Below are 15,952 nucleotides of genomic sequence, written 5' to 3' on the forward strand. Positions count from 1 at the left end.
TCTTGATGGATCATCTTTGAAAGGCTTGGCACAGCCTCGGGAATGGCTCCATGACTCAAACCACATGAGATACCGCTCAGTGTGTGACTTGTTTCTGGACTAGCCCCGCTCCTTTGTATGCAGATTATGACCCATTCTTCAGGCAGGGGGCGGGAGAGAGGTAACGTTGAACAGACCAACAGCAGACTCTTGGAAATCTGCTCTTCCCCTCGCCACCACCACCACCACCTCCTCCTCCACCGCTGCGTAATCAGGCCGGTCCAGGGCTGAGGCGCACCGAGCCACACAGCGCCTTGCTGATTGATAAGGCTTCTTGGAAGAAGGGGACAGCCAGACCGGTGCAGCTCCTTCACCCAGTCAGCCTCAGTGCTGGACTCCAGGACGCATCACACATCACGGTTACAGGGGGAACAGACTCTTAAGAGCGAGTGGATTTTATTTTACTCTATCTGAAAACCTGGATACCCTTGGAATAACTTAAACTTTATCTGATATTATTTTGATATTATTTTTTCTCACTTTCTGGCGTCTGTTGGATAGCTTCATCTTCTGGCTTTTGGATCTTTGTTACTTAGAGATGTAGCCCAATTATTATTATTATTATTATTATTATTATTATTATCATTATTATTTTATTGTTGTTTTAATTTTCTTTTTTATTCGTTATATTGATAACTCACTCTCTTTGCACTTACTTTCAAACAGCCGTACAGCACAGGGTGCACAAAATATTGAATACTGAGCACTGACAGCGCCCTGAGGAAAACGCACGAGACGAAATTAAAACTTTTTTTTGTAATCACTTAATTTGTTCATTAGTGAGTTAAATCCTTACGCCGACTTTTCGGGGGTGATTGATGAAGTAAAGTGGCTGACCGGGCACGAGTGCACGCCGCTGGAGTCCGTGTGCCGGAGAGAGCGCGGTGCGGGTGGACGGTCCGTGGAGGCGCGCACAGTTCGGCAGGGCGAGCCGCTGTCACCGCGCGCAGTGCTGAGGAGAGAGACTCGCGCCTCCATAAATGCCCGGTCCGTCGAAGAGGCTCGAGGCTGGGCAGCAAGATGAGCTCGTGGGTACCGCTGCTGCTCGCTGTGCTGGCGGCGTGTCTGCGGTGTGGCGCAGCCGAGGTGAGTCTGCGGCAATCACACTATCACCTAGAAAAAGTAAACAAACTAACTAATTAACTACGTCATAAAAAAGCCCTAAAGTAAGTAACTATAATTAACTTAAGGCTTTAGCTGCTATGCAAACGTCACCGTAAAATTTATGAATGCCACCAAGGACACTGTAAACTGACCATAAAGTAACACATACATAGCAGCCTATTAGGCCTTTGAGTGTCAAAGCAACAGATTTTTCATCAGTGTGTCATTCTGCATTTTTTGCTTTTGTTATTTCCTGTTTATCGCAGCCTCTTCAAATGTCCTCTGAAAAATAAACTATTCTGCTATGTTTTCTCTTCTCTTCTCTTCTCTTCTCTTCTCTTCTCTTCTCTTCTCTTCTCTTCTCTTCTGTTCTTCTATTCTATTCTCCTCTGCCCTGCTCAGTTCAGTTCTATTCTATTCTGTTCTATTCTACCATATAATGTCGGCACCGACTGGATGTATTGGAATGAACAGCACAATCCAAAGCAAATAGTGACACATCACGTCTTTACCTCTGCCTCTTGTGAGGGAACTGCGACAAACACAATAGAACTTAATAGACATGAAGATTTCATAATCAACTCCAGGCTAATGTATAGCTTCAGAGCTGGTTTAGAGTCGCCCCAGTCCACTCATTGTTGGGAAATCCTCTCACATAAACTTTATCAAAGCAGTAATCCCAATATCTTCTGAAGGCAAAATGAATGCAAAGGAACTGCAGCCCAGGCCTACTGCTTCTGAGAGGGGTGGAATCCTTAAAGAGAAAATAACTGTTATTTCTCCCATTAAGCGGCTTTATGAATGGATGCCCAGGGGCACACACATGCAGAGGTCGTCCCTCTGTAGCTTTATGGCTTTTGATGAGCAGCGAAACAGAGGGAGCCACTATAGGCTGTTTTTGAGCTCGGTGCTGCACGTGCTTATGCACTGCATCCATGGATGCTGTTCCAGATGTTTTGAACTTTGAGCATGGTCATAAATCTGTCACTTAGCGCCATCGTAACATCATCCCAAGAGGCCGCGTTCATTTACAGTAGAAAACCAGAGTCTGGCTTTTTTCTGTCTCACTTGTGTCTCTCAAAATGCCCAGGGTGGAATAATGCTGAGAGACAAGCTGACAGACAAGCAGTGCGTTGTGTTGGGAAGTATTTGACCAAACATCAAAAAAAATATCAATCCTTTACTGCCTTCTGAGATGTTCATTCCTTTTCCCACGTCTCCTGACAATCTTCAGGCCAGATCTGTATAGGAAATAGTGATGCACCAGCTATTGCATGATTAATGAGGCTTGTCTCCTATACAGTATGTGACGGCATTTTCAAGCGCCTCTTCCTGTAAATAAACCCGCATTCATTTGTGTTTTCGTAATTGTGAGCTGTCCTCCCAGAAACAATAGATGAACAGAGGAAGAGATGCATTGCTCAGACCAGAAGAGAAACTCCACTGAAATGTTTTTTGTCAGTGCAATAATCTGGGCACAGTTCACTGTAGTTCTAAGTAGAGCCTGACTGATACTGGATTTTTTGGGGCCGATACCTGAAATTGATATTAGGGAATAGAAAAATTTACCATATCAATATATTGACCAGTATTGCTTTTTATATACATCAAAACACCCATTTCTAACAAGGAATCATCCAATTTGGTAATCAAATAGTTAGAATAGAGATAAATAGCTTTTTAAATCTGTACTGTGGCATCTGCTGGACACAGTGTTCACTGAAAAATACTGTTTTTACATGATCTCAAGTGCTTTTATTTCTTTTTTTAACTAGCCAATCATCAGCTCATCTGTGATGAGCCAATATCAGCGAATAATAAAATTGGGCAACATCGGCCAGCTGAACACTGCAAAAACGCAAAATCTTACCAAGATTATTTGTCTTATTTCAAGTCAAAAATGTCTTATTTCAAGTCAAAAATGTCTTATTTCTAGTAAAAATATCTCATTACACTTAAAATAAGACATGATCACCTCAGAAGTAAATTGTTTTATAACAATTTTCACTTGTTTCAAGTGAAAATTTGCTTGTTTCATTGGCAAAATTTGCCAGTGGAAAAAATGAAAATTCACTTGAAATAAGTGAAAATTAGCGAGAGACAATTGTCTAAAAACAAGTTACTTCTGAGCTGGTCGTGTCTTATTTTAAGTGTAATGAGATATTTTGACTAGTAATAAGACATTTTTGACTTGAAATAAGAAAAATAATCTTGGTAAGATTTTGAGTTTTTGCAATGAATTATCGGTCGAACTCCAGCTCTTAAGATTTTTTTTTCCTGATTTTTTTTATTTGATTAAACTGTCGAAAAGCTGACATGCTACATGTAAGATTAGCCAAGTCAACCATGTTTGACAATACTATTTTTTCTCGCGCTGTAATAGGTGCCGATCAAACCTTCTCCAATAAGGGAATTCAGCCAGCAACCACAAATGTTAGAGTAACCAATCACTGTACAGTCTCAGCTTAATATGTAAGCATTTTTATGTGACAGGAATATTGTAACTTATAGATTGGCCACCACTTTTTACCCCTCACATGTATGCAACTGTAAGCTACTAATGCAAAGCTTCACTGAAAAAATCATTGTAACGGACGCTGAAATTTCGTTTTCTTTTGCATTGTGCGAAGGAAGCGGGGTGAAAAAAATGTCTGAGCAGGTAGTGATAACTGAGTCTGGATGCAGGGTAGATGCATCATGAAGGACTTCTACAATGTCTGACCATCTCCCACTGGAGTCCATGGAGACTAAGCTGGAGGACTTGACCAGGTCAAGTGAGGCTTGTGGACGACTGACATTGTAACATCAATTGTAGAAACAGTCTTGGCCTCTTTGATGATGGATGTAGATATGAAGTCCATTCATAGCTTGATATGCGCAGGGCGTCTCAATGGAAGAAGAAAGGGCGATTTTATCTGTCTGTGATGCAGCGGCGGGCTATATAGGTTATGAGAATCTGGGTCATATATTCATTTGCAGACACAGAGCAAACAAGTCAATTATGGGAAGTGGATGCCTAAACAATTAAGAAACCAGGGCACAACTCTTTGCTGGTTTGCCTCCACATGACTCAGTTTTTTTTCCTTCCGGTCAGGTGGCATGGTACTGTGTGGTAGGATATTCCTACACATGAAAGAGGATATCAGCTGTAAAATAAAGACAAAAGGAAAGAAAAAAAGTTGGAAGCACAAGACATTTGAATAGGGAACTGAGCAGCACAGCAGATAACACACACTACCTCTACAGCATAAAAAATGTCTAGATCATAAAAAAAAAATAGAACTGGTGTTTTGAGATGTTTTGATTCTCTTCAGAGTGTGACAGCTGTTTGAATATGAAGAATAGTTTTTTAAGAACATAAGTACAGGATATTTACAATATGGACAGCGTAGATTATAGAATGTTGATGCTGAATCTGCTCTGTCATCACCGATGTCTCGTACGTGTAAGGGCTGATTTGGAGTCGAGCTTATATGGGATGAATGGCTAAGACCCCTCTCATCACACCCTCCTTTCATTTTCTATAGTTTCTGTAGGCGATGTGCGCCACATGTAAGAGAAAAGTCGTGTTTTGAGTGAGAAATCTGCAAAGACTTTGAGGTATACAACTAGGAATTCCCCATGTGTAATTTTGAAGTTATACTCTGGCTGGTATGAAATCATGTAGTCTGCATATTATATTCATTCATGCTCCTAATGAAAGAACATTGCCATAAGGGAATGGGTTAAGTCACTTTTAGTTTTGAGAGCTAGTGTGTCTTAAGTGCAACTTACAGGCCTTACAACTGCCGCTGAACTCAACATCTAGATTAACTTAATTTCTTCAGCTTTGCCGGTCTCTTCCTTTGGTTTGCTGTTGCTGTGCAACCAAACTTTGTTGAAACCCACAGAACTTTATTCTAAATTCTAGCAGACATCCCAAGGTTTCCAAATATGCTCTAATGAATTACAGGGAAATGTGTAAAAAAAACGATGCAGAAGACATGTATATATTTTCTATTTGATGTAATCCCGCAGCATTAAAACAATGCTGCCTTGGGTTTGAATATTTCATTCAATAGAAGCGTGATGTAGCTTCAGTGAACCAGTAGCATATGGAAAAAAAAAAAAAAAATCTAACTTTGAAGCTACTTAATGGTAAAATAGGTCACTTTATTAAAAGAGTTTAAACAATAGACCACCAAAGAGGAGCCCACTATTTACCTTGAGTCAGTATGAACTCATCATTTCCTTGACCAATTTAAGGATATTTCAATCCTGATGTAAACTTTTACAAGAAAATAAATTATGACACCCAAATGGATGCAAGCCACATCATTTCACAGACATATGCCAGTAATGCGCTCATGTATGCACGGCTTAAGCGACTACATGTGAGATTTCACACGTGTGCTGTGGCTGCTGCCTCTGCGCCGGCAGTAAACTAGACCCCCTAATTATGTACCATTAGATCTTCCCTCTCCTCCCCTGCCCACTGCAGCTCCTGCCTGTACCTGGCATGCCTCAAGATGTCCAATAAGCTGTCAGGGGCTGGGGCGGTTGATCCAAGTAAAATACTTGTGTAAGTCCTGGATTATGTCACAATTTCTGTGAAAACTCATAACTGAGTATTGACTGAACTTCTGGACTGTGTAAAAATGGCAAAACGTCTTGGACTCACTTGATACGGTAAATTCAGTGGATATGACCGTTAATGGAAGATATTTTGATGTCTAAAATGAGGAAAGGGAAGTTACCTCATTGTCTGTACAACCCTACTGGGAGTGGACATTACCTCTCACTTAAATAATGCGATAGTGTTTGTAAGAAGAGGTACTGCAGAAATCACAGCAGTGTTGTGTTGCTGGAGATTAGCAGTAGGCCAACAGCGTAATGCCTGGTGCTTGGCCTAACAGCTGTCGTCTCTGCTTCATCAGCAGAAACAGGCAACTCCTCCAGATGGAACTGGGTGCTGAGTTTACTTAGAGCCACAGTGAGAGGAATAGTTGGATTAGATGCTCTGGCTTCACCTTTTTATGACAGGCTGAGCTACCATGGGTGCCTTTCTCTACTTCCATACTGGTCATTTTGCATGTTTAACATAATATCTACAAAATGTTTATATTTAACATTTCTGTTAATGTTTTCCCAAAGCAAGCAGTTGTATTTTAGAACTCCGATATCATTTTTTAAAAAATCCAGCCAATGGTTTCCATTCATTCCACACTGATATGAAACTGAACTTTCAGAGACTTCAAACTTTTTCATCACACCAGTATTCCACCACTGTAATAAAGTCGTCCACATTAGTTTTCCTAAAAGCAGCAGCACTGTTGAGTTTCGGTGACTTGCAATCAGGCGGAGTGATCTGAATGGAAAATAGTCCCTGGGAAAAAGTTTCCATTGCACAGCGAATAATCACTTTTGTGTCTTACAAATGCTGACTATTTTGTTAATCGCAGAAGCAGAGCATTATCCAGTGGGTGTCTAACCCAAAATTGAAATTTGAAATCAAGGGATTTCACCTTTATGTTGTAAAATATTTAGTACCCCTGCATGAACTACAAAATGTTTTGCTGCAATGTAAATGGGCAAAACATTCAATATCACTGGCACAGTCCTTTAAGCGAAATGCTTCTGCATAAGATCCCTGTATAATGGACTGTCCTATTAAAGCAAGGATGACTTAAGATCCACATTTGAGAAACGCTCTCTATTATTCACTTACTCTCTTTTAAGTACAAGTATGAATCTATCTCTTTCCACTGACTTGCTATTTTAGTGGTTGCACTAAAAAAATGATCAGTGTGTTTATGTATTATGTCTGTGCAGTGTGCATCTGTTTACATCTGTTTTATTTGTAAGAACTGAAGTGTTTATTTAATATTTCCTGCTCAGACACAAATTGTCATGACAGCGGGCACCACTGTGAACAAAGACACACATCCTATAATTAACATCAGACGCAATTAGCCAAGCAGGCAGGTTTGCTCCTTTGGCGAGGGCAGGAAATAGTCACGATGGCTCCTCAGGGGCATCAGCAGCTCTGCCGCGGAGACATTAGTGTAATACAGAAGGCATTTCCCCGCTGTATAATTTGACTGTCCGTAAAGCCAACCAACAATGGGGGAAAGTCAGTGACATATAGTAAGGGCAGCGTGTGAATGCGTGTTCATGCATGGATGGCTGTTTCCTCCAGCTAAAACCAGCTTCCCACAGGGATTCATTATATTCTCCAGAACCACAATGGAATACAGTCATGTTTACTGGGCTGGACCTACATTACATGAATTACATGTGTTTGAAAAAGGTAAATTGTGCATTGTGTAACAATGGCTATTATATTAATAATGTAGTTTAATGTAGACAAAGGAGTGTCGTGATTAGATACAGTTTGCCTTAAACTTGAATCACTCATTTGAAGTAATTTTAATGTAATTTTAAATTCACACACATTCCACTTTGTTTGTAAGGTGAGCAATAGAAGTTTCTTAATTTCAGATGCGTACACACTTTTTTTTTTTTTTTTTTTTTCATATTTTTGGATGCTGAAGTATATTTAATGAACTTCTTTTGAATTCCGGCACACAGTCTGGATTTGGTCCTTTTGCTATAACTTGTCTTATGGTTTCTTTATCACAATCAGGCAGAGCAAACCAAGCGTACCCGCAGCGTTTGAGACCGGTGTGAAGAAGTGTCTCGACCCACGTCTGATCCCTGTCCATTTTAAACCTCCCTTCTTTTATTCATCTATTATCCCTCTTTTTTCAGATCCACCTCCCACCTTTCTCTGTATCACTCCTTCCCCCACTTCCTGACTCCTTCCTGGCTCCTTTGACCCCTAAATGTTAGCAGATGAGAGGACACAAGGCCAATAGTCATTCACCCTGTTCTTAGTGACCATTGTGTGTCTGCTGTGGCTAATATCCCCCCTGTCTTTCCCTGCTCCACCCCAGAGCCCCCCAAGCCCTCTTGTCAGATAGTGACTAGGGGGTTAAACCCACACCTAGCCCACAGAATCAAGCTGTCGAGCTGTTTCCTGGTCGTCTGTGTGGTGGCCGGGAGGTCAGGTTTGGTCCAAAGTATGCTGTTACGGAAGTAGCAACATACTTTAAAAGACCATTTCATGCTTGCTGCTCAAGTGCTGCACTATCGTTCCACCCCAAAGGGAGGTTATTTGGCTAAACTAGGCAGTTTCTAAGGCAGGATGGATACACGATAGGAATTCTAAAATGGCTTTTGTTCTACCCGGTTGTGAACTGCTGACAAAATATCTGAATTGTCCCACATTGTCTTAATTTCCAGTAATCATGTATGTATTTGTTCCAGGATGCTGCACGGTGACACTGGTTGCAACGCCCTCCTTTATTCATAATTCTCTTATTTTTGTGTGTGTGCTCCAGGGGGACCCTCTGCCTGCAGCCCTGGTGGAGCTGGTTAGAAGCAGTCCCATCTCGTCCATAGAAGACCTTCAGCTGCTGCTGCTCACTGACTCCGTAGGTAAAGACCCAGAGCGTTCTACTGTTACTACTGCTGATACAGACTCAGATGTATTTGGGTGTCATTCATCACAGATCTATTCATCAATAACATATTTTTCATCATTTCCATTTCCAGATGGAAGTGAAGTGTCTGTTTTTCAACAAGCAATTAATAATTTTGACTTAATGCACAGACTTTGTTACTTGTAATTGTTCTCACACCACTGAAATTACCTGAAAATGGCAGTCAAGGAAATACTGAACTGAAAAGAATGTACATGGGTAGAGGGGGCAGAAAAGGAACATAAAAAGAAAAAAAAATGGCTAGTTTTCTAACCTAACTGTGACTAGTAAACATCACTGGTGATAAAACCAACACAGACAAACAAATTGAGAAAGTCTCTCTCTCTCTCTCTCTCTCTCTCACACACACACACACACACACACACACACAAACACAAAAGTAAGAACTATAAACAATGCAACAATGACTTTAACCATGTCTGTCTGTTTTTCTCAGTCTCATGTGCCCACACACATACACACACACACACACACACACACACGCACACATTCATATTTACATGTAATGACTTCAACTGCCCCCACACCCTCTTTCTCTCTCCCTCTCCCTTTCTATCTTCTCGTGCATGCTCACACATACACACACCCACATGCAATGACTTCTGCTCTATCCTTTATCTCCTCACATGCAGAGGGCGCTAGAAGGCCTTAGAGTGAAGAAAAAATAATAATGTCCCAAAAACCCCAAAAGCCAAAAAAAAAAAAAAAAAAGTCTTGCTCTCATGTGCTAACTTTAGCTATTTGTGTTAATTGTTTTGTTGCAGATGAGGAGGACGAAACTTCACCAGCCAATGGAGGTCACAGACTACCAAGGAGTTTGGGTGAGTTTACCCTTTGTTTTTGTGATGTTGTATCCCTCTGTCCTCTCTTATTTTTTTGTTTTGTTGGCAGAACTGGACATTGTTGGCATGCAGTGTTTCCAGCTGGCAGTTGCATTTGAAATAGTTTGTATTCATTCATGTTAAATGGATAAGCCGTAGGACTTATGGTGGAAATGTGTTTATGAATCATCCATATCCCCCTATTTCTGTGCTATCCTGTGCTTCCCTATGTCCCTTTCATCAAATTCCCTATGTCTTTATCTATTTCTGAGTGACTGTGACTTATCTCTAAATGGTATACACATGTTTAACCTCCAGCTCCCTCTCTGATTTACCACGTGTCATCTGGAAGTCTGGTTGTACTCAGGCCGAGAAGATGTGGAATACCTTGAAAGAGACTCATTGTCATCACCTTGATATGGGAATAAATTCTTTCAGATCAAACATCATTCTCATGGCTGTCTTCTGTGTGACCATGAAAACAGCAACTATGATGACAAAAAATATACTCACATTTTACACTCCGATAAGTCAGTATGAGGTTGTAATGCTGGCATGGAGGATTCCTGATTTTCCCCACGAACACAGAGGTGCTCCATCCTCATTAGCAGGGGACTTGGAGTGGGCTCAGCCAGCCTTCCTGGCAGCTGATTAATGTGACAAGTATGGTTTTAGTGACACGGTAAAATCACCCCCATTGACCTTTTTTCCCCTGTCATGATAAAGCAGATGGCTGAATTTCTATACATCAATCTACATTTGTCTGAGGCCTTTTGCCGGGTTCGCTCAAGTATGAAGAGATTTTAACGGCTCCACATCTATCCATATTTAAACTCTTGCTGTAAAACCCACTTACATGTAAATTGATCCCAGAGAAGTAGAAGACAGTCTGATCCTGTTGAAGAGTGAACTTTTGTGTGTGCAGCAAACTTGTAAGCCTTTGGTCCATGTTTTCTACAAGTTTAGAGATGCAGCAATTCAAAAAATCCACAATTGCTTGACATCCTCTGCACTATTGTGCCATCTCTTCAAATAAGAATTTGGGGGATTCAGTTTTTGTTGGTTATTCAGCTGATAGCAAATGCAAAGCTGAATACAAAGCTGAATATCTATTGATGTGAAATACATGAGTTTTGATACAGGATAGTTGTAGGACAAGCGCTGGTGAATAATGGTGACTAATACATTGGCCGCTACTGTATATATTAGTAAATAGGCCTTGTATAACCAGCATGTATCACATAACCCCAAAAACACACATGCACTCCAGACATGTGAGTCACTGTAGATGACTTTGTAGGCCAAATGAAATAACGTCATTAGGCCGATCTTATTTGCCAGACACTCATCTCCACATTACTTGGGTGGGCTTAGATTGTGGTGATGAATCATTAGAGAGAAGAGTCCCATGTGGATTTTGATTGTTGCCTTTTATTTAGTGGCTCAGCAAATGCATGCTCTAAGGGAGTGCATTCTCTGTAGCCACAGGTTCATGTGTGATTTTGCCTAATAATTCTTTATCAAAATACATTATTTTTAGAAAGACAAAACATAAAACCTTTAATGTATCAATAGTGCAGTACATTTTAGTACTGAGTGTTCTTTTTTCTGTTAAAAAAAAACAAAGCAAAAAAAAAACTCACTCAGTAATATCTCATCACCTCAGATGCCCAGCCGGCCCAGCAGGCTCTGTGTAAAGTTCGTACAGAGGTGGTAGAGGTCACCAGGGCTATGTTGGACCGCAGCAATGCCAACTTCCTGTTATGGCCACCATGTGTCGAGGTGCAGCGCTGCTCTGGCTGCTGCAACACCAAGAGCCTGCAGTGTGTCCCTGTCCTCACACACACCAGATACCTGCAGGTAAATGCATGCACACACACAGAGGAAGCCCATACACACACATACATACACTCTGATTTCTTATCTTGCCCTTTTCCTCTCCCCCTCTCCAGGTCATGAAGATCCAGTATGTTAATAAAAGACCCTCCTATGCTAAAGCTGTGGTGTCGGTGGTGGATCATGTGGAGTGTCGCTGCCAGCCTGCCCCACGGTTGCCAGCGCCCAAGAAGAAATCCTCTCGCAGACAGCAGAGTCACAATAAGGAGCACCATCGAAACCAGACCCTCAGCCATGGACAGGGACAAGGACAGGTATATATGATGTTGTGCATATAAGATATCATTTGCTTAGTGGTTTTATGTCACATGCTTACAGTTCTATTAGTGCATACATTTTTATTGTGGTTTAACATTTATTTGCATACATTAATCATCTACTCTATATTTCTTTTTTTTTTTTTTCTGATGTTGTCCAGTCATTATCAGTATCACAGGGGTTTAACTGGCTAGTTTCATTACAATAAAACTGTTCAGTTAAAATTGTCTAAAATGACAGGATCTAATTGAATTTAAATTGTGGGATTAATTTCACTGGAATACAAATAAATGAAATTCAGCTGAACTGTACCAAATTAAACAGAAATTAACTGCATTTATGTAATTCCATTGTGACAGAGCAAGGCACGCTCCAAAGAAGAGCTCCATCATTGGGATGAGCTGAAGCACAACCAAAGGGTTCAGGTGGATGACCAACTGGAACAACAGTGGAGCCCCAGAGGAGACACTTTCACTCAGCCTGGAGATGGGTACAGTCTGGCTGGGGAAGGCATATCACGGTCTAGGGAGGCTATTCTCTATGTTCCACATTGGGAACATAACTCCACCAGGCCCCTCGGGACTAAAGATGTGACTGAGAGTCAGGAAAATGTGGCGAGAAAGTCTGGGAGAATCTCAGATCAGGACTCTTCTTCATTTGATAACACTGGAGCTGGTGTTAGTGTTGAGGAAAAGGACAAGTGGGTAGAAGCTGGAGATAAGTTGCTGCTTAACAGTACCGAGGGAAAGGTTAAGATGACGGGAAGAGAGGAGGACCGTCTTAGCTACATTGATGAAAACGTGACCAGGGATCATGGAATACAGAAACAAGACAGACAAACAGACAGCCCTTCATGGCAAGAAGACAGATCCAAGGTTTTACATGATCTCTCTCAGGCTGCCACCCAGAATCCTCAAACCGAGTTCAGTCCTACTGAGGCAACCAACGCGAGAGCTGGGAGTAGGATCCGACCTACCAAGGAACCCAACCCAGAACCTCGAGACCACGAGAAACGGAGACCAAATGATACTCCAGAGGATGAGAGGAGGTTGCAGATCGAGGAGGAGAAACTGGAGGAGGAGAGGAAAGAACTTCTGCTCCTCCACAAGAGGCTGGATGAAGAGAAAGAAATACTGAAACAGCAGCAACTGAAACGAGAGGAGGAGGAAAGAGAGAGGAGGAAGGAAAAGGAGAAAGAGATTCAGCAGCACCATCCACATAATAAACATCATCATCATCTGCAAACAACAACACAAAAAACAGGTAATGGACATGATTTCATATTTTGGCTCTATCAAAGCATAAATAAGAGATCAGAGGGATCCCATTTAAGTTACGCTGTAAAAGAGTTTACTTGAGTTATGCATTGGAGGTAAAATAATTTAGTTCAGTAAAATGAATGACTTGTTACTGGCTCTGTAGATATAACAAAGTCCACGATGGCAAAAATCATTGATTTAGATAAATTGTAACTCTATAGCTTCATGTTGATCCTGTTCTTTCAGACACAACAACTACCACTACCACACGGCCACAATCAGCTCCAGCAGGCCCCAGGCCTCCAGCCCGTCCACCACCACCAAAAAGGAGGATGAGGAAGAACCGCAAACGGATCAGTAAAGCAGCTATGAGAGCAATGCTGATGTAGAACAACAATCACCCCAAGTAAGTTCACCGAATGTTCAGAAATATGGGAAAAGAGCAAATGAATGCAGGATACATTGAATGAATGAATGCAGTATGCCTGTTTGTTTTTTTGTTCAGGAAAACTATATCAGTATATATGACATGTGCGTCTCAATATATTCCCCCTAGGTACACATAATGGGTTCTTGGTATATTTTGTGGATAATCCAGAGGTGCAGCAGAGTGACTTCCTTCATATAAGTATTTATTCACCTGTCAGTAACCTGCTCGTCCTGTGAGATCTCCTCAGTAACACTACTAATGACTGTTTGGTAAACCTGTAACTACCCTCAGATGGAAGGAGATGAGGGTAAGAAGAAAAGAGGAAGGAATATAAATAAATGCGGACCTTTTCCAGAGATTGTTTGCTCTTGGAATCGCAGTTGCTGGTCTGACTGAACAACGAGCATCTGACACTGACGAAAACTGTGTCCAAGTGATGGGTTATATGTACGATGGACAGTGAAGCTGCAGAACTGCGGAACAATTCATGTGCAATCTGGAAACACTCTTGGATTCCTGTTGTGATGCAAGCAGAGAAAAGGCTGTGCTGTGTCTGGACAGAATCAACTCGCCGTCTGGAGTGAAAGCAAACTTTTTTCTTGCTGAAGAGACTCGATTTTCAAATGACCACCACTCCAGACTCAGATTCATCCAGACTACTGTGTTCAGTTGGTCATGAAATGGAATAACTCCAAGAATCTGCTGTATCATAACAGAGACAATCAGGAAAAAAGACTGTCAAAAAGATTCTAATGTTGACCAAAATAAGCAGTATTTCCGTGCATGACAGGACTCAATTCTGCGACTTTTTGAGCACATACTGAGGGGTCAATGTTGACTGTTGAACAGGAGCTCTGTAGATTGACCGTATCAAAGCCTGATATCATTTATTAGCTCATTAAAGCCATGTTGGTCTCTCTTTAAACTTATTTAATTCTATTTAACTCATTGCAAACACTGGAAAACCACAGATGTGATATGAGGACAAATTCACAAATTGTTGCATTAGTGAGGTTTCTTTGTTTCAAAGCCACATTGCAGGTGTGAAGATGAAATGTAAGGTGCTATCTGAATACTGAGGGATTGCTTTACACCAGTGACCTGTCTTTGTTCTATGTTTCTTATTTATTCGTCTCTACCATCCACTGTAGACCTGTGTTAACTTACTATACAAATACTGCATATAAGACGTGGTTTGGGTATGTTACAATCATTTGAATCTGCCATGATGGATGGGTCGTCCAAACAGAAAGAAAGACATGTATACCCACAAAAGAGGCTTTGAAAAGGGATCACTGCCTTCTGTTACCTACCAGTATCATATACAGAGAGGTGGTGGCAAATGAATAACTTGTCAAAATGTGTGTGTGTGTATGCCTGTGTGTGTCAAGCAATGTGTGCGCGTCTGTGTGTGTATGTATGTCATGCATTTGAATACGCATGGAGAGGCATACAATATATTTCTGTTTTATCACTAACTGTGATCATTTAAACCAAACCCAGAGAATAACAGAGGTCCCTTGGTTGCCAACCAGTCCTTGTCTCCTTGTTTCCTTGTTTATTTGTCTCCTTGTCTGTGATGGAGATGGGCGTGGGGGGCATTTTAGACAACAGATGCCATGTTTATGGGACCAGAAAGTTTTCCTCCCCGTTTGTTGCTTTATTTGATAAGGCCACTGGAGATCCTGACTCTCCTCCTCTCCCTGTCTTACTCTCTCTGTTTATTTTGTTTGCTTACAACAATTGTGTCCCCTTTCAGTCTTCAGGGAGAAAGGAGACACATTTCTACCTACAGTCTTGAGTGTCCTTTGTATAAGTGCCCCCATTGTTTTTGTTTTACTGATCAAAAACACATTTATTTGACATTTGACTTACAGGAAGGTAAAGGGGTCAAGCACAAGCACACAGGGGGTCAATGGACTCTCACATGAAAGTAGAATAGTAAAAAGCCAAACTTTGCGAGGTAAAGATTGTTTTTCCTTTATGTTTTCACTTATGTGATAAAGATGCGAGAGTAAGTTCAGATAATTAGGGAAAAAAGGAACACATTGATGATTTTATGTTTGTTTCCATTAACCTAACCAGCCAAACATTTAGTTACTGAAAATGTGGCTTGTATGTTTTCATGCCAACTGATGACTGTTATTGATACTTGTCTCTTTGGTAATGAGTTATCAGAAAGAAGAATGTTTGTGATAACTTTGCCACCTAATGCTATTTTGATATGGGTATAAGAAGCTGATGTGCTTAAATGTAGTTTGGTTTTGTGTTTTTATTGTTTGAACTCATTTTCTGGGGTTTTTGTCATATTGAAAGAAGGTGTCACTGGGTCAACAACAACAGACAAACTACTACAGATGAGCAGCAACAAGTGAATTTACAAGCAAGTGAAATGAAATTTTTATGTACGTTTGGGAAGAAGAGGACATTGTGTTGGGAGAACAACAACCACGTCACCATTTTATGTTTCTGCAAACCAACAAATATGTTGAAATGTTAACATTTAGATTATACCCAATTGAGTGGAGTCTGCATCAACATCACATGAGTGTTAACATTAGCACATTTCATTTTCATTAACACATTTCATTTGAAAACATT

General features: G+C 40.9%; 1 protein-coding gene across 2 annotated transcripts; it reads left to right on the top strand.

Annotated features, from left to right (window-relative positions):
- Positions 1-635: 635 nt before the first annotated feature.
- Positions 636-15,587, top strand: pdgfbb (platelet-derived growth factor beta polypeptide b). Of its 2 annotated transcripts, XM_030058975.1 has the most exons (8): positions 636-1,125; positions 8,526-8,622; positions 9,452-9,508; positions 11,175-11,368; positions 11,461-11,658; positions 12,022-12,925; positions 13,168-13,327; positions 13,478-15,587. In XM_030058975.1, exons 1-7 carry the CDS (start codon positions 1,060-1,062, stop codon positions 13,308-13,310), a joined length of 1,659 nt encoding a protein of 552 aa, XP_029914835.1. In that variant the 5' UTR covers positions 636-1,059; the 3' UTR covers positions 13,311-13,327; positions 13,478-15,587. The 2 variants fall into 2 exon arrangements, with proteins under 2 accessions (XP_029914835.1, XP_029914836.1); XM_030058976.1 differs by lacking the exon at positions 636-1,125 and having other exon boundaries at positions 8,526-8,618.
- Positions 15,588-15,952: the final 365 nt, after the last annotated feature.

This window comes from Myripristis murdjan, chromosome 8 (assembly GCF_902150065.1).
Source record: "Myripristis murdjan chromosome 8, fMyrMur1.1, whole genome shotgun sequence".
In the NCBI taxonomy this organism is placed as follows: Eukaryota; Metazoa; Chordata; class Actinopteri; order Holocentriformes; family Holocentridae; genus Myripristis; species Myripristis murdjan.

What these genes read in the sequence shown, in the direction of transcription:
- pdgfbb (XM_030058975.1), top strand. Translation starts at nt 1,060, where the DNA reads ATGAGCTCGTGGGTACCGCTGCTGCTCGCTGTGCTGGCGGCGTGTCTG. An exon ending in GCTGCTCACTGACTCCGTAG is followed by an intron (nt 8,623 to 9,451) that starts GTAAAGACCCAG and finishes GTTTTGTTGCAG; the next exon opens with ATGAGGAGGACGAAACTTCA. An exon ending in ATGGACAGGGACAAGGACAG is followed by an intron (nt 11,659 to 12,021) that starts GTATATATGATG and finishes CCATTGTGACAG; the next exon opens with AGCAAGGCACGCTCCAAAGA.